This window comes from Cylas formicarius, unplaced genomic scaffold, assembly GCF_029955315.1.
Source record: "Cylas formicarius isolate icCylForm1 unplaced genomic scaffold, icCylForm1.1 PGA_scaffold_3__17_contigs__length_32017465, whole genome shotgun sequence".
Lineage (NCBI taxonomy): Eukaryota > Metazoa > Arthropoda > Insecta > Coleoptera > Brentidae > Cylas > Cylas formicarius.
The window spans coordinates 24,496,298-24,521,340 of NW_026844326.1; the positions used below are offsets into that span (position 1 = coordinate 24,496,298).

Here is a 25,043-nt window from a genome sequence, read left to right on the forward strand (position 1 = left end):
TCTAAATTATAGAATATAGAATAGAATAGATATAGAATATAAAGTTATAGAAATTTAAGCATTTTTTATGGACAATTGCCACTCGATAAATAAATAAATAAATAATATGAGAAACCTTATGCTAAAAAAAAAACAAAAAAAAAATAGAATTTATTTTTAAGTTTGGGTATTTATGATCTATGAGTTATCTTATTGCAAGGAAAAAGTTCCAGGGATTATTCCTGGTTCCTGGTCAAATACAAATGAATATCTAAAATTTATCCATTCATATGGAACACCATTAATGAAACATTTCTGGAAAACATTCAAAAGTTTTTTATTACTTTTTGATGATATGTATTCAACAAAAGGAAAGTTTATTTTTCTCTTGCCAAGAGAAGTAGTTAAAATGTTAGTTGTCAGAGCATATTGAGTTAGGTTTCCAAAGTATAGAATACAGAACAGAATAAAATAGATACAGAATATAAAGTTATAGAACTTAAAGAATTTTTTATCGGGGGTGTCAAAAAAAATTAAAAAAAATTACAGATTGATAATTGTTTTTTAATATACGTATGTATCCAATTAATGTATACTATTTTACATCATTCTTACAGGTCTTTTTTCTTATTTTGCGTTTCAAGACTGAGTGAATTTTATGCAACATGTTAAACATAATTTTGGTTATACTGTAAAATATAATAAAATATTTAAATTTTCTTTTTCATTCAATTAATTAGAATCGAAAAAAATACATATTACGTGTTAAGATTTAAATATCATTTTTAAAAAACTTTGCACCCTTATAATTTTCAAAATGAATGAAAGAAAAGTCGTACATGTAAATTTAATATTTGAAATAAAAAGAAAGACCTATAAGAATACAAAATAACATACAGCGCGTTCCACTACAAGGGCTCATCAATGTCTTTTGACATTTTTCAATTTCCTTAACAAGTACAACCACCAAAAATTCTTAAGGTTCAATAAAATCTTGAAACTTTCACACAAAAATTTAAAAAAAAGAATATTGAAATTATTTCAAGGATTTAAAACATTTTCGAGAACAATAACTCCAACGATATGACGTTTTATGTCATCAGCCCAAAAAAAACGTATTTTTGGAAAATTTATAGGGTTGTTATTAATATTACCGATTTACTATACTGGGTCTACGGTAATATTTTTTAAATCTCTACATTTTTCTAAAAAATTGCTTAATGATTGATGGTAATTCTTAAAATAAAACATCTGCTGTAAATGAAACTTGTTTATTGAACGAAATAATTGAAACTATTTTTTTAAGTATAACACTTCGAACAGACTATTTACAAACGAAAACTACTTGAAATTGTTATTTCGGAATACTGCAGGAAACAGGCCGTATTCACTGATGTAGACTACGGCTACGATTTAAAAAGGCTCCTTTATATTAGACTCTAATTGGCTTTGAACATTTCAGAACGGGAGAGTTGTGAAAATTGGTAAAACAGCTTAGAATATCTTCATCATCATCAAGTTTATCCGTAAAGCGGCCTTAATCTATACAGATGCCAAACGACGAAGACGACCCGAAAGACTCGTACGGGGAGTTTTCGAAAAGATTTTTTATTACTAACTTTATTCACAGTGAAGTCCGCTCCCATAAAAAAAAACACGATTTAAAAAGAAACTGTCGACTGCAAAATAAATTTTCTAATCTAACCTCATTTTCTTGTTTCACGCCGTTTGGCATCTTCGCACACAAGTCCAAGTAACACGTTCATGACTTTGATGGTAGAAAAAACCGTTACGGCCTCGGCCGGGTTGAAAAAATTGTCTACGATAAACTACGCCCCCGGCTACGCCAGAAATTTAGAAAACTATTTACAAACTTTTTCAATATCATATTTCATAGAGGTAGGTAGTTCGCTATCGCTACAGACAGACAACGGCAAGCAAAAAAAAAATAAAATCTTGAACGCCGGAATTCCGACTCGCCTTCACCTCTAAATACGGCTACCCTGTTCTACGCCGTCCTCGTGTCCTACGCAGCACGAAAAGACGGTGACCTTTGCGTCTCCGGGCGAAGTGTCCTTAATGGCGTCTTCGGACGAGGACCGCCGCTTCATGTACCGCCTGTAGCGTTTGGTGATCGGTATAACCACCAGCAACAGACCGGATATACCGATGAACAGCCCGGCCAGGTAGAACGGCAGGTGATACGAACCGGTGATGTCGTACAGCCACCCTGTGGGGTAGAAATCGTCGTAAAATTCACAGGAACTTCAGGTGAATTTTAATGATATTTTACAACATTCTAATGTTTTTTTCGAGGAATTATGAGGAATTTCGGGGTAAATTCTGGAAATTTAGATGCAATTTTGACGAATTGCAAAATTTTAGTAGATTTTTTTCGAAGTTAAATGATAAGTTTCTGTAACTCGTACAATTACTACTTAGACATACAAGCTGATATATCAAAGCCAATACTAAAGATTTGTGTTCTTTTCGTAACCCACATCAGGTAAACTCGACTGGCCTGGGTATTTCTATACGATTGAAAAGTGCGATGGACGTCCATCACCCTCCACTTTCATTTAGTGTGCCATGTGAGAACATTCATTTAAAAAACAACGGTGGATTTACAGTGTTTGACTTCCTTTCTCGGTTCCGTTGGGATACAGTTGGATGTTGTGAGAGTATTTGTTTTTTGTTCCCTTGAAGACGTACTCTGCTAGGAACTTTCCTGCTTGGTTCTCTCATGAGCTTAAGGAGACAATCATTGAAAAGAAAAAAGCTCATAAAAGGATGAACTATAACATATTTTTAACTTCAAGAGCCAAGGACCTTAAAAATTCAGAGTTGTATAGTCTTCTTTGATGCCGAATATGGGGAAATTCTGGAGATGTGTTAATAACAGAAGAAAAAGTTATAGCATAAGGATCGGAGTGTATTAGTTTTATTGGCACATTCACATTACTTTATCTTCAATATTTCCTTAAAAACGGATTATTTCTAGCATTTTGGAATACAAGATTCATCGTCCCCATCCGGAAATCGGGCCCATCAGTTGTAGTTCTAAGATTTTTCCTATCAGTCAGTATTGGGTTAGCTCTATTGACCACCAACTGACCCTTCCGTTGTATTTCTAAGATTTTTCCTCTCAGTCAGTATTGGGTTAGCTCTATTGACCACCAATTGATATCCCATCGATCAGCTGAACTCAATCTGCTCACGTTCACGAACTTTGTACTGAATGCCAAGGGTTGCCAAGTACACGCCCTTTACACCGACCTTACTGCGATTATACCACATATTGTAAGTGTACGAAACATGTTAGGTCTTTATATATATTTTTAATTTTAGTAATTTTTACATTTTGTACCTTTTCATTTTTATTGGACAATTGCCCGTCGATAAATAAATAAATAAATAAAATGACAAACCTTGTGCTAAAACAAAACCATAAAAAAAGTGCAATTTATTTTTAAGTTTGGGTATTTATGATCCATGAGTTATCTTATTGCAAGGAAAAAGTTCCAGGAATTGTTCCTGGTTCCTGGTCAAATACAAATGAATATCTAAAATTTATCTATTCACATGGAACACCATTAATGAAACATTTCTGGAAAATATTCAAAAGTTTTCTATTAACTTCGAAAACACTATTATTATAATATAGTAACAATATTACTCTGCTGCTATTTGATGATATGTATTCAACAAAAGGAAAGTTTATTTTTCTCTTGCTGAGAGAAGTAGTTAATATGTATTTGTAGGCAGGGTTATGGTTAAATTGTTAGTTGTTTTTTCTTTTGACACAAGAATTCGCTTGTAACGTCACAAAATCACAAAATGGACCTGGAAATTTTAGCGTATTTTTTGAAAAACTGCGGGCAATTTTAGGGAATTTCGGGAATGTTAATAAAGAAAATTAAAGGTATTTCGATGTATTTCTAAGATATCTAGGACATTTGGGGGAATTTCGTTCAATGTACAAGTTTTTTCTACACTCACCCCCCAACGGCGGTCCGATCAGATTGGCAAATCCCTGTACAAGCAACAGCAATCCGTAAGCGTTGGTGAACCGGTCCAGCGTGATCAGTTCCACGAGAATGACGCAGGTCAGCGAATAATTGGCGGCGATAAGGAACCCGAACGCCCCAGACACCATGCACAAGAACGTGTAGTTGGTGATCAGCGGAATGAGGGCGATGACGGCGCCGCACAGTACCATGCACGCGGCGTAGATGATGCCCGCGTTAGCCCAGGCTCGGTCCCCGATCCAACCCAAGATTATCTGCAAGTACGCCGATGGTATAGAGAGTTATGGGCTCCAAAAATACTTTCTAAAAGATTCTAAAAGTTGTTAAAGCGATACTCAAGCAAAATGTTGGGAAGATGAAGCCTCACTCACGAAGTTGTCTACTTCAGACTAGCTATAACGTTGTATTTTCAGCTAGTGACGCTGTGGAATTTTTAATCCCTTTCCCGTTATGAACTGTGTGAACGTAAAGCAGCGAAAAATTTTGCCAAAGAATTTGAAAAAGATGGGGAGAGTGGTAAGCCTGTAAAGTTCCTTATTACTCCAGCTTAGAAGAAAATATTCATACAGATGAAAGTCTGACGTATATTTCAAATGAAAAATATTTTGCCAGTTTCCGTGTTTCAAGTCCTGTTGGTTCACAATTGGGGGTGCAGCCAGCTAGCGCTAGTTACATTATTGTCGACGTCCTTGTTCGTCTTTTTCTTGGTTTCTAAGTTGTATTTCTAAGTCTAAACTAATTCTAATTAGACACAATACTTTCTAAATATTTATGTTTCGAAAAGTTTGTCATTACTAATAATTTATCTATGGTTAAATATTTTCCTATGGCTCTTAAGTTTGGAAGTTGAAGTTAAGGAATGAACGTACCTAAAGGATGTAATCAATATGATGTGCCAAGAGCAAATAGACCAATGATTGTGAATAAAACCAAGAAAACTTGAATTTACCTTTATTTGACTTTATGGTCAGAGGAGCAGTTTATTCATATAAAACATCACTGGAAAATGTAAAATCTAACGTTAACAAGCGTTAGTTCAATTAACACTTGATAACGGGCATTAGTCAAATAAAGTAAGTTTTTTGAGTTTCAGCACTGAAACATTGTCTCCCACAAACCAATGACTAAAACATATCAAGAAAGTCAAACAGATTGGATGGGATTTTCGAGGCTAAATAAAATTGAAACCTTACCTCCCCCACCATGTTAATGATACCGATGATGGAGATGAGAATCGAGGCGTCCTTATCTGAGTACCCGAGCTGGCTCGCGTTGTCGGTCAGATAAACGTAGGGCACGTCGTACCACGTGTAGAGTAGGAAATTCGAGAGAGCGAACACGAGGTACTTCGGATCGGCGAAATGCGAAAAGTCAAACATGTCGACCAGCAGATCCCAAAAGTCCCATAGCGCCGCATACCACTGGACCTTTTCCTGCGCGATCGTCGTCATCGAGTTCCGGTAGATGTCGGGGCACGAGCTCGCCCTCAACCGGTACCGTTTCAGGTTCAACATGGCGCCCCTGTACGTCACCGAAAGCCGATGGATGCGCAGGTCTTTCAAAAATGCGGCTGGCACTTTTCGCTGGGGCGGTGCGTTCTTTTCCGGTGACTCCGAGGTATTCTTCGACCACCACGGGTTACGGGTGATCGCTGGGGGCGTGGAGGCGAGCTGAGTGACCGTGTTAGCGTGTTTCGACTCGTTCAACCTGCCCGAGTCGCTGAAACTGCGCGACGGCACCAACAAATTCGGATAATTTGCGACGAGCACGTTGTAGACGTTCTTGTTGCCCGCCAACAGTTCTAACACCTCTACGGGGATCTTCTCGCCCTCCCTTATATAAGTCGGCAAGTGGACCAACGAGGTGCACAGCCTGCGATTCTGCGCCTCCGCGTCCTCCTCGCACGCTTCCATAATAGGTTGCAGCACGCTCGCTGTACACGTGCCGGTACTGACGGAAAACGAATCGGCCGACATCAGTCGATTCTTGCGTTTCATGTTCCTCGTGCGTTTACGCTCCTTCGCAAGCGATTTTTGTTTCGCGGACGTCCACGGCAGGTCCCTCATCAATGCGCCGCACACCACCAAGTTGAGAAAGAACCCGGCCAGTATCAACGTGGTACCCCTCCAACCGTACTCGTCCAGCAACAGCTGAATTAACGGAGCGAATATGAAGGTTCCGATACCACTGCCGCACACCGCCAAACCGGTGGCGAAAGAACGTCTCTTGTCGAAATAATAAGCTACGATCACTACGGACGCTACATAGCACAGGCTCAGACCGAACCCGGCCAGCAAACCGAACGTGATGCACAGTACCATCATGCTGTTGGCGCGAGAACTGATGACGAAGCCCATGGAGGCGAGGATCGCGCCGAATATCGTCACCTTTCGGCAGCCGTAACGATCGGTGAGGAAGCTAGCTATCGGGCCGGACAGCAGAGGCATCGCCATGAACAGGCTGCCCACCCAAGCGGTTGTACCGCGATTTTCGCCGAAGTACTTTAAAAACTCTACAAATATGACACCAAAACTGAAAGTAATCCCGTCGGCGATCAAATTAACTACGAACGAAGCTACGACTACGACCCAACCCCAGCCGCCGTCCGGAGGACGCGTTTCCGATATCTCCAAGGAGTCGGTACTGCTCGAAGACGACGACGACGAAGAAGAAGAATCTGTCGACGGTGGTGACGGCGACGGGCAGGGCTGTTTGGAGATCGAAGAGTCGCTGTTTCGGTGGTCGAACTGCACGTGTAATACTGGTTTGTCTTCGGTGGTCATGATCAACTTTTCCGGCTTCCCGGTACCGCCGTCGTACAACGGATTCACCTCGACTTTCGGCTTGTTTTTCTCGTTCAGGTAGTGCTCGAGATTGTAATTTTTTTTGCCCGGGTTACCGTCCCGCCGCGGTACCGCTCCGTTAGCGGTACCGCCGCCACTAACCTCACTTATTATTTGGCGCATGGTATCGGGTTTAGTGTCCGTAACTTGGGCCATTCCTGCAAATCCCTAGAGAACTGTCTGCGTAGCGACGCGAGACGACGGTACCCGTACAGACCGAGTACCATCCGTTGTGTGCGGTGCGACGTCTTGCGACGATCAGCGGGTACCGGCAGCTCGGCCATGCGTGGTCGGATCGGGTAGCGATTGGTGACGATTCTTCTGGAACACGAAATGATAAGCATTAAGAACCGGTTAGGTTCCTATGTACGAGGTAATTGCAAAAAACTCTGCACCCGTACGTGGTAGTTTTTGGGATAGGTACTGCTCGAAGGAAACACCAGACATAATAGACTGTGAAGAAAAAACTATAGTTACTCTCTTTGAGTCCCTGTTATTTTATTAAAAAGTTTTAATTTATTTTAATATTAAATTTTCATATAGAACGTGAACGTGTTTTTCTTTGGGTGATTTTTAGACAAAAAGCAACAAGGTTTCGGAAAAACGCTTTATGTTTCGATGTACAAGCTATAAAACAAAAGGATTTTTGATGAAAGTTAACAGTAGATGATGAAATACCCCAATTTTTTTTCTGCCAATTTGCATCTTATGTTGGAAGACCTCTAAAGTTAAGATCGGAACCATTTCGTTAAAGTTTGTTTAAATATAATGAGGTTATGTGATGAGTGCAGAGATGGATAAGACCGAATCGTATCGATTTTGGATACGAATCTTTCAAGTCGTAAATTCTTGGTGTAAAATGACTGCAGATTAAGATTGAACTTTACTTAGAAGTACGTTTATAATTTTTGGCTAACACTTACGAAACACCGGTAGAATATGTTTGGGTCTGCAACTCATATATACTCGAAAAATGAATTTAAGACATCTGCGAGAAAAATCGGTCTGGCAACCACGGTCAGAAATAACACAATTATTGAATTTAATTACAATTTGAAGCACTTGAGTCCTCCCACATTAATGGCGGACACATTACCGCGCGTTGAAATTCCCAAGACCTGTTAAAGCAAAACTGAGTTGAAAACTGTAATAAGTAGGTACAGTGTGTGCGATTTAAGATAAATAGTTAGACTCGCAATCAACCCTGAGACAACACCTGTCACACCTTAGTAATTTCGAACGTCCAAATATAATCTAATTAATTGTATATTACTCCATATTATAGTAAATAGCAATAAAATTAATAACATTTTAATTGACTGAACCACTATGTATAAGACCTAATAAAATTTATTGAGAGCAAAGAAGAAATTTCGGTCGGTTGATATCAAAAAGATAGCATAAAATGCAAGAACCATAGAATAAGAATAATCCAGTTTCCTCATAACTGGCAGCTAGCCTCTAGCAAATTTCCGTCCTGCGCCAATGAATTCGCTGCGACATAAAACAACACCGTGTAAAACAGGATTTTGTGGGTCCCGACCGCATATTGATTTTCGTTAAAATGGCGAAAGCAATTAAGCAGAACATGCGGACAATGAAACTCCGAACTTTAAGGAAACTAAAATCGTGGCACGGTTAACAGATAAGTCACGGAAAACGATAACATAAAGCCATGTGACGTGATTTTCAGTGAGCTGCAACGGAATGCCTAAAAATGTTGCCCGATGAAATTCCCATAAACGCGTTATCGCGTACAACAATCAAAATGTGTATCGTTTTGATACCGAATGTTGACTGAACGACGAGCTAAGCTCGTTAAACTGGCACCAGTGGCGTAACATCGGGTAAATTTCCAATGACGGCACATTTTGACTTTCACACTTAAACTGTACCACAAACACTCAGTTACTCAGACACATAAATAACAAACAAAAAATCAAAAAATGGGGATATAATACGGATCTGTTGTCACGTGTTTATAGAAAGACGCTCGTAGTTACGTGCAGTAAGTAAAAATAAAAGTCTGTGATGGGTTACAGACAATAGCGAATTTACTTTACAGTGACTGTCTGAATACAACTATGAGAATCACAGAAGGTGTAGTCTTCATCAGGACAAATTATTCGTTACCAAACTTTGCAGCATCAATGTTGAGGAATGTCAACAACGGTCAAACTTTTGTAAGATTATTGAGGCTACAGGGCTTTGTTTTTGACCACTAAGTAGATTTTTTGGGGTTTGGTTGTGGTATCTAATATTAAAATTAAAATAAATGAATATCCAAATCTAATTATATAAAAAACACACTAACTCACATTGTTTTGTTTGTTTAGGTGATTAATATTAATATTTTAAACAATAGGGAATTTGAACAAAATTTTAATTTTAAAAATATTGATTATAAAAGTAGGTAAGTTTGTACTATTAAAAGAACCACAGTTCACAAAAAAAAATTCGCAGTTCTATGTAACAAATATTGTAAGTGTAAGTATAAAATTTAAATCCCCTTTGAAACGCGCTGTTATTGGCTGTGATCGGTTGTGACGTCAATTCGCTTAAAAGATTACGCGCCAGCCGGACGGTAGCATAGGGAAGCCATTAGAGAACAACGCCTTCGTCTTGGTGGTTTTGGTTTTAATTTTAGTCTTGATATCGTTGCTTGCTATTGTAATATTGTGTTTAGTATCAAAAAGAAAGTTTTGAAAATAATTGAAGCCGATGAGGTCAATCTTATAATTAACTCTTCAACAAAAAAAAAACAAAACATATTTTTTTAACTAGTGGAAACCTGAATACTGATTTTAAAGTATATTGGCATTGATAACGTAAAGTATTCTTTATTTTATATAGATCAGGAAGTCATTCCAAAGACTAAAGTGACACCTGAACATAATGTTAACAAAAATCAACGGCTTTTATTTTCTGGTAGACCGGGTACCACAACTTCTTTCTATTCATAAAATATATTAAAGAAATGTTCAAGTTCCCTACTAGAATCACGCATGACGTCAATGGTGTGACGTCGGTAGCTTAAAAATAGAAATATTCACGGGTGTAAAGCAGGACTACCGTTATTTTTTTCAATTGTTAAGAGGTACATGCCTGAACTCGCATGTTGATTTCGATTCTTGTTAAACAATTTCTTTTACACTTGCTTATCTTTTTTGTAGTATTCACCGTCTCGGGATGATACTCATTTCTATAGTCTGTAGTCACCGTAAAGCGGTTGAGGTAATAATATAGTCTTTTGAACTGGACATTTCGAGCGATGTCACCATACAGTTATTAAATAACCTAGTGGCCGAATGGGGGTTATGATATTTTCGTAGAGATGGGGATGATCTTTGCGATGTTTTCTTCCTAAACGGCGATCTGACAGATGACGATTGACGGAATGTCAGCAGCCATGTTATTACACGCATCGTATGTTTGCATCTACCGGTTATAGCTGATCTTTTATTTTCGAAGTGAATTAGTAACAGATACGGGAAAAAAGAAAATGCAACAGGTATGTTGAATAACTTTTTCTGTATTAAAAGCATGGACACGGCTATAGTAGCTATCTGGTTGTTACTGATCAGGTATGAACATAAAAACTGATTGTTTTTTAAATTAATTTAAACATTGACGTCAGGTTCAGTGTGTAAAATACAACATGTGAATTTTACTCTGAGTTTTAAAATATATAAGTATAATAGGTACGACCGTGACAAAATCAACTTTTTATAATAGTTTATCGGGGATTTAAACGATTTGAGTATTCCGCAGAGATAAAAGAATGAATAATAAACACAAAATGGTTACATTTTATCTGCTCCCATTGTATGTTAAGTTAACCGTAGAAAATCACGCGAGGCTTTGCAATTTTTCGTACAAGTCATGTACAATGTTCGCGATAATGGATCCAAAGCACAATAACCGCGCTTATTACACAACAAAGGATTCCTTAAACTGCAATTTGCTGGCTGCCGCCGCTATCAAAGACGCATCTACCAAACCCCTTAGACAATGAGAACAATCACGTCACTTTCCGAATTTGTCCAACGGTCGTAACCGACCGCACTGTCAAATCGGACCGCAATTTTTAGTTATAAATTCCCACGCGCACACGTAATTTAACCCAACGAAATATATGGGAATAGAGAAATCCCAAAAGAAGCGCTTCTTTTTCCGAGACTCACCTTCATTACTCGCGAAAACAAAATACTGCCGCGGTTATTTTTTAAACGACTATTTGCCGGACTCTCGCACAAAAACTACATAATTGTGGCACTTTTCACAGGACAACGTCAACCGACCATGACGACAGATAAACCTTAACCTAGAGAACGACGCCAAAGAAATAAGAACTAAACCGTCCGAGAGTAGTAGACGCTCTTTTGTACTATCAATTAATTATTATCGCGGCCATAGGCGCGCGTGTCTCCGATAAAACGCCGGGATCAAACACTAAGCGTTTATCTGCAACCTGGCTCGTCGCTTTTTTCCTTCGACTGGCATGCCAGATCGCCTTATTGCCAAAAATCCCGTTTTTTTGCACTCCGAAAAAAATATATAGACGATGGTGCAGACGGGAAGAGGGAAGGGAGATCATAAAAAAGAAAAGGCGGAGGAAGTTCAAGGAACACTTTTCGATTTTCACACGCAATGTAGAGGGCGTTGTCTTTAATCACTAACCGTTTACTAACAATTTAAGAGGCAGGAATGTATCCCGAATGTGGACGCACAAAGCAAAAAATAATTTGATTAGTTTTTCGATTGGAATTCACCAGAACTACTGGCACTAGTGTCGCTAGTACTAGCCTCTTCATCATCCTCCGTGGAGCTTAGCTCTTCGGCTTCGCGTTCCGCCCTCTCGGGAGCGTCCCTACTAGCCAATATCTTCTTGTATTCGAGGACGGTGATTTTTTTCGGCAATATGTCCCGCAAGAAATTGTATTTTTCGTCGTTGTGGACGACCTGCGCCAAATGTTTGTAGTCGAGCTTCTTGCCCTTGTTTGTTCTGTTGTAGCCCTCCTGCGTGAGGTTTTTTATGAATAGCTCCGTAGCTTTGGACATGAGAACCGAAGACTCCCGGCTCACTGTCTCTACGTCAGAAGAGCTTTTCATTATGGTGCTTATACGGCTAATGGGCAAAATCGGTCTGGTACTCATTTTAAGCTCCTGTTTTGGTGCACTGCGAATAAACACAAAACGGAAGCAACGTAAAAACGAGGTTAAAGCCATTAGTTGAACTGTCACTTTCACTGACTGTAACGTTTTTTTTTTTTTGCAAAACTGCTATTTTTGAGACCCCCGCGAACCCAGGCATGCTACGGAAACTTACCTGTAACGAAAACGTAAGAGCGCTGCTAAAAAACGGAGAGCATTGTGCCAAATGACTGCCGCAAATCTTATCGATCTTCCCCAATTAACGGTGGTTGGATATTATACAAACAGAAAGGCACTATATTCCACACACAAAGCGCTAACGTTTACTATTGTGCAATAAGTTTTCACGCAATATAAAACGCGAAAATAAATGTGACTTTTTAACCAACTAAATAACCGAAAAAACGCACAAAATTCACCCTCGGCAAAAAGTGGAACAAAAACAAAGAAAACGAAGTGGTGGTGGTGGTGGAGAACGTCAATGGTCTGTGCTTACTATTCTTACGCCATTGAGCTGGCAACCAGTGATAATAATAGGTAGTGCTATTGTGTTCTGAAATGAAAAACTTTGTAAATCATCTGAAATTGTCCACAAAATGATGTCAGACGAGTCGGAGAATGACATTGCGTTCGATGAAAGCGAACGAAACGACTTGTACTACAACAAATACAAGTTATTGTTGGAAGAGTGCGCCCAGCTACAAAGATCCAACGAGATTTTAGTGTTTCGCATACAAGAAGTCAATAAAATTACCAAACGCCGGTACAAGGAGGTGAAATTTTTTAGACACCGACTACTGAACAACTATGGAGAAGACTGGTCCGTTATTCCACCCGACGACTTTAGTGATGTGGAACAAGAAGAAAGACCACAGCAATTGCTACCAAAAGATAAAATTAAACAGGAAAAGTCAGAAGACAAGCAAGAAGAAAAGACTGAAAAACAGAGAGGATCTAAAAGGACGCCGAAGAAAAAATCAGGCAAAGCAGAGAAGGATCCAAATGCCCCAAAGAGGCCTTCAAATCCATTTTTCCAGTTTTGCCAGGAGCAGCGGCAAATTTTGTTGGAACAGATCAATGCGGAGTTGAAACCTGGAGAGGTTGAACCCACGAAGCAGGAACTTACAAGACAGTTGGCCATTAAGTGGAAGTCACTATCAGTCCCCGATAAAAAAGTCTATGTGGATCGGTATGAAAAATCGAAAGAGAAATACGCTGCCGAAATGGAAGAATACAAAAATGCAAAGTGAAAATTTTTATCTTAACCTGTGATATATTTTTTAAAAAAATCCTATATTTTTAATGGTTTGGCTACAGTGGTAACACCTGTGACCAAATTGAATAACATTTCAGGAGACAAAAAAAACCATAAGTCAGTGGGTAAGACATTGAAAGGCTCATAAAACAGTATATTTTATTTAAAAATGTAAAATTTAACAAGAAGTAAATCAAAGTATTAAGCTTTAAAACCATCTTTTTCCTTTCTTATGGTCCTCATTGTTTCTATTGCATCACCACAATCCGCATGACTTTGCACTGTGGGCATCATAACACGCATGAAGGGATTGATTTGTTTTTCTTTACCTATTGTAGATGGAACCTGAAGAAAATGTTTTTGTTTTCATATTCCATAATAATTCAAAATAACTTACTGTTGGAAGCTGTTTGCTTCTTTTCTCAGCAGCATCTGCTATGGCTTTCAAAATATCTTGGTTTTCCGGTTCCACATGCTTAGCAAACTTCAGGTTTTGCTGAGTATACTCATGCCCGCAGAAAACCAAAGTACCGTCAGGCAAATTAGCTAGCTTTTCTACCAAAGCTGTATACATTTGCTCTGCGGTGCCTTCGAAAAATCTGCCGCAACCAGCAACAAACAATGTATCCCCTACAAAATTACCCTATACCTTTGGTCTTACAGAATGAGTGCTTTTAAACCAGTAAAGACCGCGGATTGTCCCTTGGCGTCTGTTAAGTAATAACAAATGTGCCCGCTAGTGTGACAAGGAGTCGCTATACATTCCACATTAATTTCCCCAATGGAAAATTTATCTCCATGCTTGACTTCATTAGTAAGCGCTCCGATTCGTTTATCCCCACCATAAACTTGCAAGGCATTGGGAGATTTCTTGACAAGTTCTTCGTTGCCTCCAGCATGATCCCAGTGATGATGAGTGGTAAGTACTTTTGTTAAATTCACGCCTTCATTACGAACCGCCTCTAAAACACTATCTGGTGCCACAGGATCTACAATAGCAGCCTGCTTGGTGACTTCATCAGTGATCTACAATATCCTTAATAGGGATTAAAATTCCAATCACATGAACGCTTACCAAGTACATATAATTATCAGACAAAGCTGGCAATGCTGTTACTTTCATTTTCGGTAGAATAACGCTTGACTGTGAACTATGGCAACCTCTGAAGCCGACCTCTTTTAACGTTTTAGCTGAAGATCACAAAGATTACACAAATATTTTTGTCACTAAGTTCTTACCTTTAAAATATGCGGCAGTAAGGCCTTGAACAGCTCGGTTCGGTAGTAGATAGTATAAAAAGTTGAACATGTCAAATGTTCAACTCTATGAGCATTTTTAACAAATATTCTTATCAGCTTCGATGGTAAGGTCAAATTGTTAACTATCCAAACAAATAGCTGATTATTAACCTCACAAAATTAACATAAATATTTAAATCAACTTTGACTTTGCTAAATTTCCATTCGTTTGTTTTCTTTCAGTCTTATTCTATGGTTTTTGCCAAGAAAGGATAACAATAATTCATTCCTGAAGATATTTTATACTAATATACATATAATACAGTACAAGTACTTATTTTTTTAAATAAATAAGTTCATGCAATAATCTACTTTGCATGTGGGAAATCAACAATGAAAAACCACCAATTTCGATCTGATTTATTATTTTAACAAATAAAAAAAAAGATTTTGTAACAAAAAACAATAAATTAAGAATCTGAAGCCCATTAAAAATAGCTCCGGAATAGAGTAACAAAAGTATGAACCCAAACAGGCACCTTTCTATGAGTTTGCGCAAGTATCCCATGATCATATAACCTCTCACACTCACGATGTAGTTTTTCACGAAGCTCTTTATTCTCTGTGAGAATGACAACCTGCGTCTCTAGATCTTTGGTCACAGATCGATCTCCGAAGTTAGGCGAACCGATCATGGTCATACATGGCATTTGGCTGTTCTCTGGGTAATACCTAAAAATGCCCTTTAATAAATAATTATGTAACAAATCTAACCTTTACCATAGACCCTTGGCGTGATAAGTCCAACCATTTTTCAAATACTCTAACAATATTATTCTGCTTTGTTGATCCCGATAACGTAATTGTTTCTGAAATTCGTGGGCTATTAAGGAATAGGCAAATGGTATTCCTCCTGCCAATCCTTTGGCTCCAAGAAAACCATTGGCTTTGGGATGAGCCATTAATATTTCACATCTTGCTTTGCAATTTTCTATTAATGTTTCCATATATTGATCCGTTAAGTTAAAATAACCAGTAGCAATTTTCAAAACACTTTTAGGGTCAGCCTCTGATAAAATTGCTGTGGTTACCATAGAGTCCTGTTCTATTCCCAGCTGACCCATTTGGAACACAGGGAAGACCCAGGTGTCTAAAATGCAAACAACCAAATTTTCTTGAGATCTTATTTCTAGAACCTACCATATCCTTTTCCCTTATTGCAACTGTTGTTTTGGAAATGTGATAAATAATCTTCAATAAGTTCCTTAGCTTGGCCAACAAACTTACTTTTGCTGCCTTCATAAGGAGAAACATTCCAATCTTTACATAAACTGACGTTATTGTGTTTGTCCATTTTCAAACTAAACTTTTGTACACTATTTATAAATCCACAGTAAAAATCGGTTAGATTTCTGTCTTTTATTATAAAATAGCGGTCTTGCCTATTCGTGAAGTAATCATTTGATAAATTCGCGCCACTAATGACTAAAGTATCATCAAATATGTATAGCTTCATGTGCTGCAACCCAAGTAACTCATTGTATCTATTTGGCAGATATTTCTTTAATGCCCCACGCAAAGCAGGGGTATGATACAATGATATATTACAGGTAACGTCATTTTTATTTAACAAAGGCAGCAACATAGTCCGGGAATTGGGTTCAAACCTGCTCCCCCTGGTAAAATCCAGCAAAATATCCACAACTAAGCGCTTCTTTAAGAAATTCTCATTGGTTAAGAGTGCATCAACAAACTTCTTTTCTAATTCACCTGTTCCCAAATATAAACTAACTAAACTGATTCGTTCAGTTGCATTTTTGCAGAGGCCTATTAAGGTGTCATAGAAATGTTTTGGTTCCAATATTATTTGCACACTGTCCGCTTTTAGAGGAAAACAGGGGGCTACGTTAGCTAGCCAGTTAAACGTCGTAGTTTCTTTTGCCCCAAACGGGTTCTGATAGGATAAGTTTTCGCCCTGGTTCTGTAAAGCGAGCTCGATGGTGCTAAACACTCTACGAAACATAGCTGTTTTGTAAACAATCACCGCTTCAAGATTTTCCGGCTATTCATCCTCCTTAAGATTAGCTAAAATTTAATCATATGAAAGAACAGGAAAACTCAAAATCCAATTTGTCAACTGATCAGTAAGGTTATGTGACAATGTTCTTCTTCATTTCGTGCCTGGTGGGCAGCGTCAAGAAAACACGCGCCCAAAACAGACTAGCGTGGTGGCTTTAATACCTTAAAAAATGATATTGCTCAGATTTGCTTGCAAGTTTCTATATTTCATCCACTAACCGGCACTTTACCACATTTTCTTCCTAAACAGCATAATTACTTTTTGCCTAAAGATTTAACGGGATCTTGACATATTTTGAACATCCAAACATGTCGGTTATTGAACGTTGCAAGTACATTGGTTAAAAACTAGATTTTAATGTCACGCCGGGTATATTGAATGGACTTTCTCGAAATTATTTTTAGTTACTTCATAAATTCCTGTGTGTGTATTATCGACATAGGCAGCATAGGCTTTTAGCTATATGAAAAAATGTCATTTTGTGTAGATAGGCCCGCGATTAGACATATTAGACATTACCTAAAATAATCAGTTTCTAGTATCTAAGGTGGGTTGTAATAAAATCACGCAGTAAATTAGAAAAACTTTTATTTTCTCAGTAATCCAAAGACACAATTCTCTTTTTGGTTGATCAGATGTTATCGTGAAGCATCTACTAGAGCGTACAAAAATACAATTTGTTCTTTGTGATATATATTACTCTAAGGTGAAAAATTGTCTACCGTAAGGCGATGTGGTTCGTATCTGTGTAAATATAAAGATTAACTAGCACATTCTTTGGTAGGCTTTGCTTTACTTAAACTTTATGACTAGTTTAATAATATCACTCGTAAAATAATTCTCCTCCCGCTGCGAGGGAGGACAAAACGAGGGGTACATCGATAAATACCTTTTTGATTAACTTAAACAATTACTGAAATTATCGTGCAATGGAAAATACTAAACGGCGACAGTCGAAACGCCATAAGAAATTTTGACGGTAGCACGGAACAAAGGTAATTCTTCTTTTTAGTTGCTGGCCAAACATGCCAGAATAGAAGTATTAATTCTAATACTACGACCGTCGCATCAATGACTGAAATGAAACTATACTGACAATAATTTCAAACATAACGCATAAATTAACACTCATCCTCAGTCTTTGGTACGAATACTAAATAAATAAGCCGATATGTACAGAAGAACTACATATATACAAACGTACGTAGATTGAACTAGGGCCCATTGGGGCCCGAAAGAAAAACGCGATCAGTACAGTGTTACACTTATATACAGAACTAAACAAAAAAAAAACAAAATGGACGCTTATCCCTAACGTTAGACGCCGAACCTGTTGTAGACGTATTTGCTATTGACGCCGTCGCCCAGATTCTCGATCTGTTCCACGGTGGGGTTCATAATATTGAACAGCACGGCAAAGAGGGTGCACGCAGCGTACACTCCTAACGCTATCCACCAGAGCAGTTGCTCGTGCAGTTTCTGCTCGAAGTTTTTTAACACGAGCAGGCCTATCGTGAGGCCGGCCAGCGCCCCCGTAAGGTGCGCTATATACGATACGGGGCGTCCCATCATTTCTTCCGCATAGCGCGAGTATATCGCGTAACCAACGTCACAGGAAGCTGAAATTAAAAAAAAAAAACTAACCTCACCTTCTAATCCAACTAGGGTTGCGAACTTTGTTAGGAATAGTTAATATGAAACACAATCAATCGTTCGGCAACGATCAGAATAACTGACAGATATTGATCATTGTTACTTACATATAGTTAAAACTCTTAAGAAAATTTGATTACACAAAGGTTATTTGGTGCCTCTTGATTTTATGTGGTCCATCAAAGGCACATATGTGCCCAGGCCTATTTTAAAAGCGTTTTTTGTGTTTTTAGGGTTTATTAAATTTGTTGAAATTGCAGTTTAATTGTTTATCTGTAGAGGGTCGAGTTTTTTTAAAAGTAACTATTCACGTATAAAATATAAATAGAATTGGAATATTATTCTTGTCTTTCTTATTATGTGTGTGGCAAAAAATGGGGCAGCTAAGTTTCCATATGTCAAAAAAACACGATAATCTGTTAGTTTAGGTTGAAAATTAGAGAAATTTCGACTCATTCACAGAACCCTATAGTTAACAAACTGTTGGTTGAAGTGGGCAAAAATTCTACCAACAAACCTATCGCATTTCAGAAAGGTGAAGACATTGCATATAGCTATAAGATAATATAGTGGCCCTACTACGGTAAAAAGTGATGCGCTGTAGGTGGCTATGACATTTTCCTCGAGAAGGTATATGGATCTTTTGCGCATGCGTAACCCCCAACTAAACGAATTGTCACATTGCCGTAATTTTTCTGAAAAAATGGACTAATTTTCATAAGAACGCAAAATCAGTCCCTGAAATCCGAATATAATTGGCAATGCCGAGCTAGGAATTGCTATTGCCAGAGAATACTAACAGTCTGTGACGTTGTTTACATTTTTGGTGGTTATGATTCTCTCTTTTTGGTTATTTACAACCCAAATTGTAATAAAATATAGCTAAATCATTGTGTGAATTGATACTAATATCTAATGCAAGACACAATGCAATTTCTGCATGTATTTTTAGCAATTAACAATTGCTGTTATATATTTTTAACGGGAATTTTTTTGCGACAGCCGCCATGCAATTTTTGCTTTTTAGGATTTGGTAATATTAATTCTGTTCCATTTAGGGCTAATTATTTATTGACTTGTTTTATACTAGTTTTTAATTTTCTTGGCTACATTTTCCAATACCTACAGTTTTTTAACGAAATCGTCAATTTTTACCTTTCATAATTATATATTTGGGAGGCGATTACTAGACTTGCGATGAAAAAATGGGCGTTCTGTCTATATGAGGTGCTTGTTCAACATTTTTTCCATTTATATGTTTCCAGTGCGATATCTAGTACCTCAAAGTTATATTTATACTTTTAGAGTCACATTTGGTGAATTCGACTTTATTTAAATTTTCAATGGAGGTTAAACCAATAAGTTTATAAAAACAAACTGTTTGCGCCTATTTACGGGCACAAATTCGGGAAAAAATAGCTGGTATCTATAGGGCTTAAGGGACCAAAACGCCAAACTACTTACAGAATTATATTAAAGACGCCGATCCGTATGCTGTAATTCAGCATAATATTTACTAACCATGCGCTAATTTTTTTAACAACGCTTTTCACACCTTAATTCCTTTTTTGCCTGAAAATTTAACAGGAGTTCGTCATATTTTGAGAAAATACTGCCGTAACAATGCAGCATCCAAACATTGACCACCTGTCAGCGGCCATGTTGGTTGTTCAAAGCCGCAAGGCCTTATGGGTCGAACGTCAGAATGTGTAATTGGAGCCGCCATTGGTCAAAAACGAAATTTCAAATCTCGCGCATGCGCATATTGAACAGATCTTATCAAAATTTTGTTTCATAGTTGCTTCACAAGGTCCTGTACTACAAGCATAGGCAGGGCCTCTATATGTCTAGTAGCTATATGAGACACTGCCAAGAACGGTACATGACAATAAAACGGCTAGAAATAAAACTCGTTTTTATGGAATTTCCACTATAAATTAGTTTTTTTCTGCACACAAATCTGACATACCTCTCAGCAATGGTATTGTTAAAAGTTGGTTTTGTATTTGGTGTAAATTTTCTGAGACCTGGAAAATGTGTTTGCATTATTGATCTGTCCTATTTTCGACAATATGAGGAGCGTTCTTTATTTAGAAACAAATTTCTTTGCAAACGGTTATTACAGAACAGAGTTCGCTCGTATTAAGCTTAATTTTTTCCTTTAAACATACAATTGGAACACAATTACTGAAAACAAACTCCATTAACCAGCAATGCAAAGTTCGGTGTTTGGATTTCATAAGCGCGTTCTAGATTTTGTTGGATCAGCCGAAATATAGCCCAAACCCTATGTAGTATAGTACGGTTGGCCTAAATAAACCTAACTACTAATCACATCTAAATTGAATGAATTTAATAAAAAGATGGCGGCTTGCACTTTGCGGTGGTTAGAAGTAAGCATTGTATACCTTTTTTTAAAGAAATTTTGAGTTATAATGGAAGCTGGCCGCTCTTTAGTAAACATGGTCATGACAGGTAAGGAGAAAAAAAACTAAAAAGATATGAGTCGGAGTCGAATTTGAAATGCGAAATACTAAAAAATCTGTCTCTTAAAGGAGCAGCTGTATATTTGGATTGTTTGCTAGCGAATTAACGAAGTCTGATACAGGGTGTTATGAAAATGACCGTGCATATTGGACCTGCGGAATAGAAATACCTCGGGTAACTGTCAAAAGTGACTCACCGATGGCGAATATCCCGAACAGTCTCAGTATCCCGCACTGCATGTTGTTGTAGTTGAGCAGGACGTTGGAGAGGTGGGCGGCGAGGAGGGCGTAGACGCCTCCCGACGCGCCGACGAGGTAGACGTCGGTATCGAAGACGGAGGTGCCGAGGGAGCCGGCGACTACGCCGGCCATGTAGATGAGAGCGACGCGGCCCGACCCGTGGACCATCTCCAGCGGCAACCCGACCAGCAGCTGCACGACCAGGTTAAATCCCAGATGTAACCATCTGCGGGGCAAGAAAAAAAAACCTGTACAAAATCGGGGGCGAGTTGCGGAAACACGACGATACGATTGCGGAAATTTAATGGCGACAATTATTATTATAGACGAGACCCGACCAATTAACGCGCACCCATAAACGTAGTTATTAAGTTAATAAGGCGGATTTCGCGTTTTCTTTTTTTTTTTTTCAATCGACCGCCAATTATTAACGAGTAACGTGGCCGCCAATTAGCCTTAAACGCTGGCGACGAGCGGAACGGCTGACGCGATTTACGTCACGCGAGTATACGCAACGGTCGAACGCGAAAGGAAGAAGAAATTATAGCGCAACAGGAGAAACAAATGATAGCGAATGGGCCGTTCCACGCGGGACACCTTGGGTAAAAAACATATTTTAATCTAGCATCCAAAATTTCAATGACTTAGTTTTATTCAGACTTAAAGAAATATTTTCTAAGTTACTGACATGTTCTTGTGTAGAACAATTATTCAGACTGCATTCTAAAATCTTAACTAATAGTGAAATAATTGCATTTATTATTCAAATTGGAATAGTGACCGACAACGGTGAATTTAATCAGTATCAACAACAAGGCAGATAAGGCGTAAAACGGCCCCCGTTAGGATGTAACTAGCGCCCTCTACATATATTGTGAAAAAATAGAGTGTAATTCCTCCTCTCCTAAAACTTCAGAATCCAAATTTTCTTCAAAATCAACTTGAAAGAAATAACAATTTCGGGAACTAAACTTTAAAACTAATGACCGATATTATACTAAGGCATATTTAGCTCAATATCAGTATTTCCACGAGATTAATCTAGAATTGCTTTTTGCTACATTCACTACGAATCACCCTGTATATGAAACGTTACGCATAAAAAGTGCATGTCAAAATTACAGCCTCACAAATTAGAAAACCTCATCCTATGGGATAACGTATGCACTAAACACATTGATAAAGCACTGAAAAATGATTACATTGTAAAAGATTGATTTGCAGACAAAATTTTTTCCCACTGTGAAATAATCATTACAAAAAACAGTTATAAATTTAAAAAATCGCATGCCTGCAAATTAAAATAAGTACATAACACAAAAATCTTTTAAAAATTATACCTAGAAACTGACGTGACAGTTTAATGTTGCAAAGTTTAAAATTGTATCCTAAATGTTCAATGTTAGAATATTTCTCTTTTTAAGACGGAATAATTTTTTTTTTCATTTATTCTTTAACTTTATAAGTGTAAACGTGTATCCACCGGTAATATTTTGTGATAAAATTTTCTTTTTTGACAAGTCAACACTGGGTTTGGTATATTTTTGCATATTTTGTTATTTAGAGGAATTAATAAATGCATACTCTATTCTACTCTTTCTCTCTCTCTTTTTGGTTCATAATCTTTAATACAGCCCTAAACATACAACTTTTGTGTGTCCTGACCACTTATCTACATTTGTCTCGTCTTGGCGGTCACATTCAACGCTAGTCATTTTGTTTGGAAAATGAAACAAGATACGATAAAAAAAAACAGAAACCTTGCACTTTTAATTAAAAAATATATATATTTAGTGATTCCGGTAATTTTACTGCCGTATTGATGATGTCAATACTAAAAAACTGTAACAACAACAAATGACTTCTACATTTGACGTTTGGTATATATTTATCCTGTCTTATGACGTCAATGAAGCAAAATAATATTTAGCAGCGGTTCCTTCGGGACCGCACACGCTCGCGCGCAGGGTCAACGCCGCCTTCCGGTTGTATATGATCGGGAAAACAAAGAAAAAGTTAATTAAAGATACGTATCGGTAATAATGCGCGGCTAGTTCGGATTCCGCATCGCGCGCCCCGATTGCCGATCGCCGGACGAGATTGGCAACTAACTTCTCTCCTATTCGAATCAACCGGCGTGATAAAACTTAATGAAAAAAGAAAACGTTAGAAAGGAAAACTTCGCACCGGCAGCACCAATGATGTCATAATACATACGTGCACTAAACTAGTACTATAAGAAAATTGAAAGTGGTGCGAGACGCGGTATTAGGGAAGCGGACGGTTCTAGAAATTTCTTAACTGGCCAAAAGGAAATGTTGAAAATTAATTTAGAAGGTTTGAAATGAAAACCAGGGGGCGTAAACATTATCTTGACTATCCATAACCAATAACCATAGTTAAAGCTGAGACAAAGTCAAATATTTCGAAAACGTCTTAACGTATTTTAATAATTTTGGAAAAAAACGGACGATCCTATGCCAGCCTAGGCTACGAGTGACGCGATTTGCTTTGCCAGCAGACATATCGCAAAAAAAAAAATTCCGAACAAAGAATAAATGCAACGATATGATGAATGACTCAGTGGAAATCACATCCATAAAAAAACTATCAAGAAAACATACGAAATTCAGGAGAAATCGTGAACAATGTACGAAGTGGTCACAAGAACATGCATCATACAACGTAGCGACTAAAAAAGAAAGTGTATAGGCAGTAAGCTTATCCATTCTCATTTTGCTTTCTCGTGACTTCACAGGAATGATGGGCAGGGGCATTTTTAAAGGGCGGATTTTTTTTACGACAAAAAAAAACCGACAGCTGTTGCCGACATAAACCATTGAAAATTTACAAGGGGTAATGCTAACTTCGTACACTTGGTAAGTCGTAGAACTGCTCAGCGTCAGTTTAATATACTCAGGTAAGCTATTAATCGAATCTCTGATCATTACGTCACCGGTGTTAACAATTTCAGCCCTAGCAATCGTAATACACTATGGTAAACGAAAGTATCAGACTAATAAGATTAACCAACAGCAACTGATAAGCTGTCACAGAGGAGAAACATGGGCTTAAAAATGATTAACAGCAAAGTGGATGGACAAATTCTGAGGCAATGCAAAGATTTTGGAAGCTATAATTGGATGGGACCATAATCCTGCGGTACAACTGGACAACTATTTGATTGAAAAAGTTTTGCCAGTCAACCTGTTGGCTTCTTCAGAGCTTCACTGAAACAGCCAACAGGTTGAGTTCGACCCAGCAAAAACCAACGCAGCAGGAATCCAGAAGTTTTGTAAAAAGTATTACAGTAGTCTTTGAAAAATTGTTTAGAAAGTTATTTTTTAACGGATTACATCAAAAATTATCAGGAGTTGCACACTACAGTGTACTTTTAAAGTATAAAGTATTCAAGAAAAACGAAATATTATTGCAAATGTAAGAACGACTGTTTGAAGCGATCTCGAAAGCAAAAAATTGCTGTTACCAAGAAGGGAAACCTACAGAATAAAGAGTATTTACTCGAAGCAAAATAAAGATAAATCATAGGGCAAGTCAACGGCCAAGGATTTACATTCATCAATATTTTCATTCATTCATTCATTATAAACATTACTAAGGAGAGAATTCACATGAATTATATAATTGTGTGCTATCTAGCTTTGTGTATATTTATTTAATTTTCTATTATTTTTTAAATTGTTTTCACCTTTATTGAATATTTATTGAAAATTAGGCCACCTTAACAAAATCAGTAAATATTTACGTATACACCGAATTTGTTTTCATTTAGCCCGTCTGGCGGCGCCCTTTTCCCACAAAAGCGCCGCGGGCTTTACAAGATCACTTTATTAAAAAAAAGGCAACAATAAAAAGGCCGCGTATAGAAACAACAAACTCGGATTAAGCGGCGAAGCCCCGCACGGTCAATATTTAGACAAGTCGATTATTGTCACCGCAAACATCGTAAAATTAACAATTTCCCACGTAATTGCCGCCTACATTATACGCGATGATTTTCGTATAGCGACGGACAATAATAATTGGACTCGATTCGCGCTTTCCTGTCGAGAATCGCGTGACGTC

At 37.8% G+C, this 25,043-nt stretch overlaps 6 protein-coding genes across 11 annotated transcripts in view; 1 reads left to right on the forward strand and 5 right to left on the reverse strand.

Annotated features, from left to right (window-relative positions):
• Positions 1–1,236: 1,236 nt before the first annotated feature.
• LOC132700157 (monocarboxylate transporter 5-like) lies at positions 1,237–12,320 on the reverse strand. 6 transcript variants are annotated; one of them, XM_060667314.1, is made up of 4 exons: positions 12,180–12,320; positions 5,201–7,168; positions 3,979–4,261; positions 1,237–2,209 (listed from the first exon to the last, which is right to left on the reverse strand). In XM_060667314.1, the coding sequence occupies exons 2-4, from the start codon at positions 7,004–7,006 to the stop codon at positions 1,968–1,970; spliced, it is 2,331 nt and encodes a 776-aa protein (XP_060523297.1). In that variant the 5' UTR covers positions 7,007–7,168; positions 12,180–12,320; the 3' UTR covers positions 1,237–1,967. The 6 variants fall into 6 exon arrangements, with proteins under 6 accessions (XP_060523297.1, XP_060523295.1, XP_060523300.1 ...); XM_060667312.1 differs by having other exon boundaries at positions 5,201–7,171; XM_060667317.1 differs by lacking the exon at positions 12,180–12,320 and adding an exon at positions 11,035–11,566.
• Positions 11,600–12,007, reverse strand: LOC132700088 (chromatin accessibility complex protein 1). Its single transcript, XM_060667208.1, has one exon. The coding sequence runs from the start codon at positions 12,005–12,007 to the stop codon at positions 11,600–11,602; it is 408 nt and encodes a 135-aa protein (XP_060523191.1).
• Positions 12,321–12,600: 280 nt separating the features above from the next.
• LOC132700161 (uncharacterized) lies at positions 12,601–13,315 on the forward strand. Its single transcript, XM_060667322.1, has one exon. It carries the CDS (start codon positions 12,601–12,603, stop codon positions 13,252–13,254), a length of 654 nt encoding a protein of 217 aa, XP_060523305.1. The 3' UTR covers positions 13,255–13,315.
• An 89-nt stretch (positions 13,316–13,404) lies between these two features.
• LOC132700160 (hydroxyacylglutathione hydrolase, mitochondrial) lies at positions 13,405–14,715 on the reverse strand. The gene is made up of 5 exons (XM_060667321.1): positions 14,499–14,715; positions 14,335–14,450; positions 13,940–14,285; positions 13,657–13,889; positions 13,405–13,604 (listed from the first exon to the last, which is right to left on the reverse strand). Exons 1-5 carry the CDS (start codon positions 14,566–14,568, stop codon positions 13,461–13,463), a joined length of 909 nt encoding a protein of 302 aa, XP_060523304.1. The 5' UTR covers positions 14,569–14,715; the 3' UTR covers positions 13,405–13,460.
• Positions 14,716–14,865: 150 nt separating this feature from the next.
• On the reverse strand, positions 14,866–16,635 carry LOC132700158 (CDP-diacylglycerol--glycerol-3-phosphate 3-phosphatidyltransferase, mitochondrial). The gene is made up of 3 exons (XM_060667319.1): positions 15,699–16,635; positions 15,279–15,648; positions 14,866–15,230 (listed from the first exon to the last, which is right to left on the reverse strand). Exons 1-3 carry the CDS (start codon positions 16,519–16,521, stop codon positions 14,987–14,989), a joined length of 1,437 nt encoding a protein of 478 aa, XP_060523302.1. The 5' UTR covers positions 16,522–16,635; the 3' UTR covers positions 14,866–14,986.
• Positions 16,636–17,174: 539 nt separating this feature from the next.
• The window catches only part of LOC132700159 (protein rhomboid-like), a 152,754-nt gene continuing 144,885 nt past the window's right edge, over positions 17,175–25,043 (reverse strand). The window contains exons 8-9 of the mRNA XM_060667320.1: positions 20,915–21,183; positions 17,175–18,197 (exon numbers count right to left, since the gene is read on the reverse strand). Of these exons, the coding sequence (XP_060523303.1) occupies positions 17,896–18,197; positions 20,915–21,183 (571 nt within the window). The 3' untranslated portion in view covers positions 17,175–17,895. The remainder of the gene's footprint in view (positions 18,198–20,914; positions 21,184–25,043) is intronic.

What these genes read in the sequence shown, in the direction of transcription:
- LOC132700157 (XM_060667314.1), bottom strand. Translation starts at nt 7,006, where the DNA reads ATGGCCCAAGTTACGGACACTAAACCCGATACCATGCGCCAAATAATA. An exon ending in TCATTAACATGGTGGGGGAG is followed by an intron (nt 4,262 to 5,200) that starts GTAAGGTTTCAA and finishes GCGTACTTGCAG; the next exon opens with ATAATCTTGGGTTGGATCGG. An exon ending in GATCGGACCGCCGTTGGGGG is followed by an intron (nt 2,210 to 3,978) that starts GTGAGTGTAGAA and finishes TCTACCCCACAG; the next exon opens with GGTGGCTGTACGACATCACC.
- LOC132700088 (XM_060667208.1), bottom strand. Translation starts at nt 12,007, where the DNA reads ATGAGTACCAGACCGATTTTGCCCATTAGCCGTATAAGCACCATAATG.
- LOC132700161 (XM_060667322.1), top strand. Translation starts at nt 12,601, where the DNA reads ATGATGTCAGACGAGTCGGAGAATGACATTGCGTTCGATGAAAGCGAA.
- LOC132700160 (XM_060667321.1), bottom strand. Translation starts at nt 14,568, where the DNA reads ATGTTCAACTTTTTATACTATCTACTACCGAACCGAGCTGTTCAAGGC. An exon ending in ACAATCCGCGGTCTTTACTG is followed by an intron (nt 13,890 to 13,939) that starts GTTTAAAAGCAC and finishes GTAATTTTGTAG; the next exon opens with GGGATACATTGTTTGTTGCT. An exon ending in GAAGCAAACAGCTTCCAACA is followed by an intron (nt 13,605 to 13,656) that starts GTAAGTTATTTT and finishes CATTTTCTTCAG; the next exon opens with GTTCCATCTACAATAGGTAA.
- LOC132700158 (XM_060667319.1), bottom strand. Translation starts at nt 16,521, where the DNA reads ATGTTTCGTAGAGTGTTTAGCACCATCGAGCTCGCTTTACAGAACCAG. An exon ending in CAATAAGGGAAAAGGATATG is followed by an intron (nt 15,649 to 15,698) that starts GTAGGTTCTAGA and finishes TTTGCATTTTAG; the next exon opens with ACACCTGGGTCTTCCCTGTG. An exon ending in TATCACGCCAAGGGTCTATG is followed by an intron (nt 15,231 to 15,278) that starts GTAAAGGTTAGA and finishes GGGCATTTTTAG; the next exon opens with GTATTACCCAGAGAACAGCC.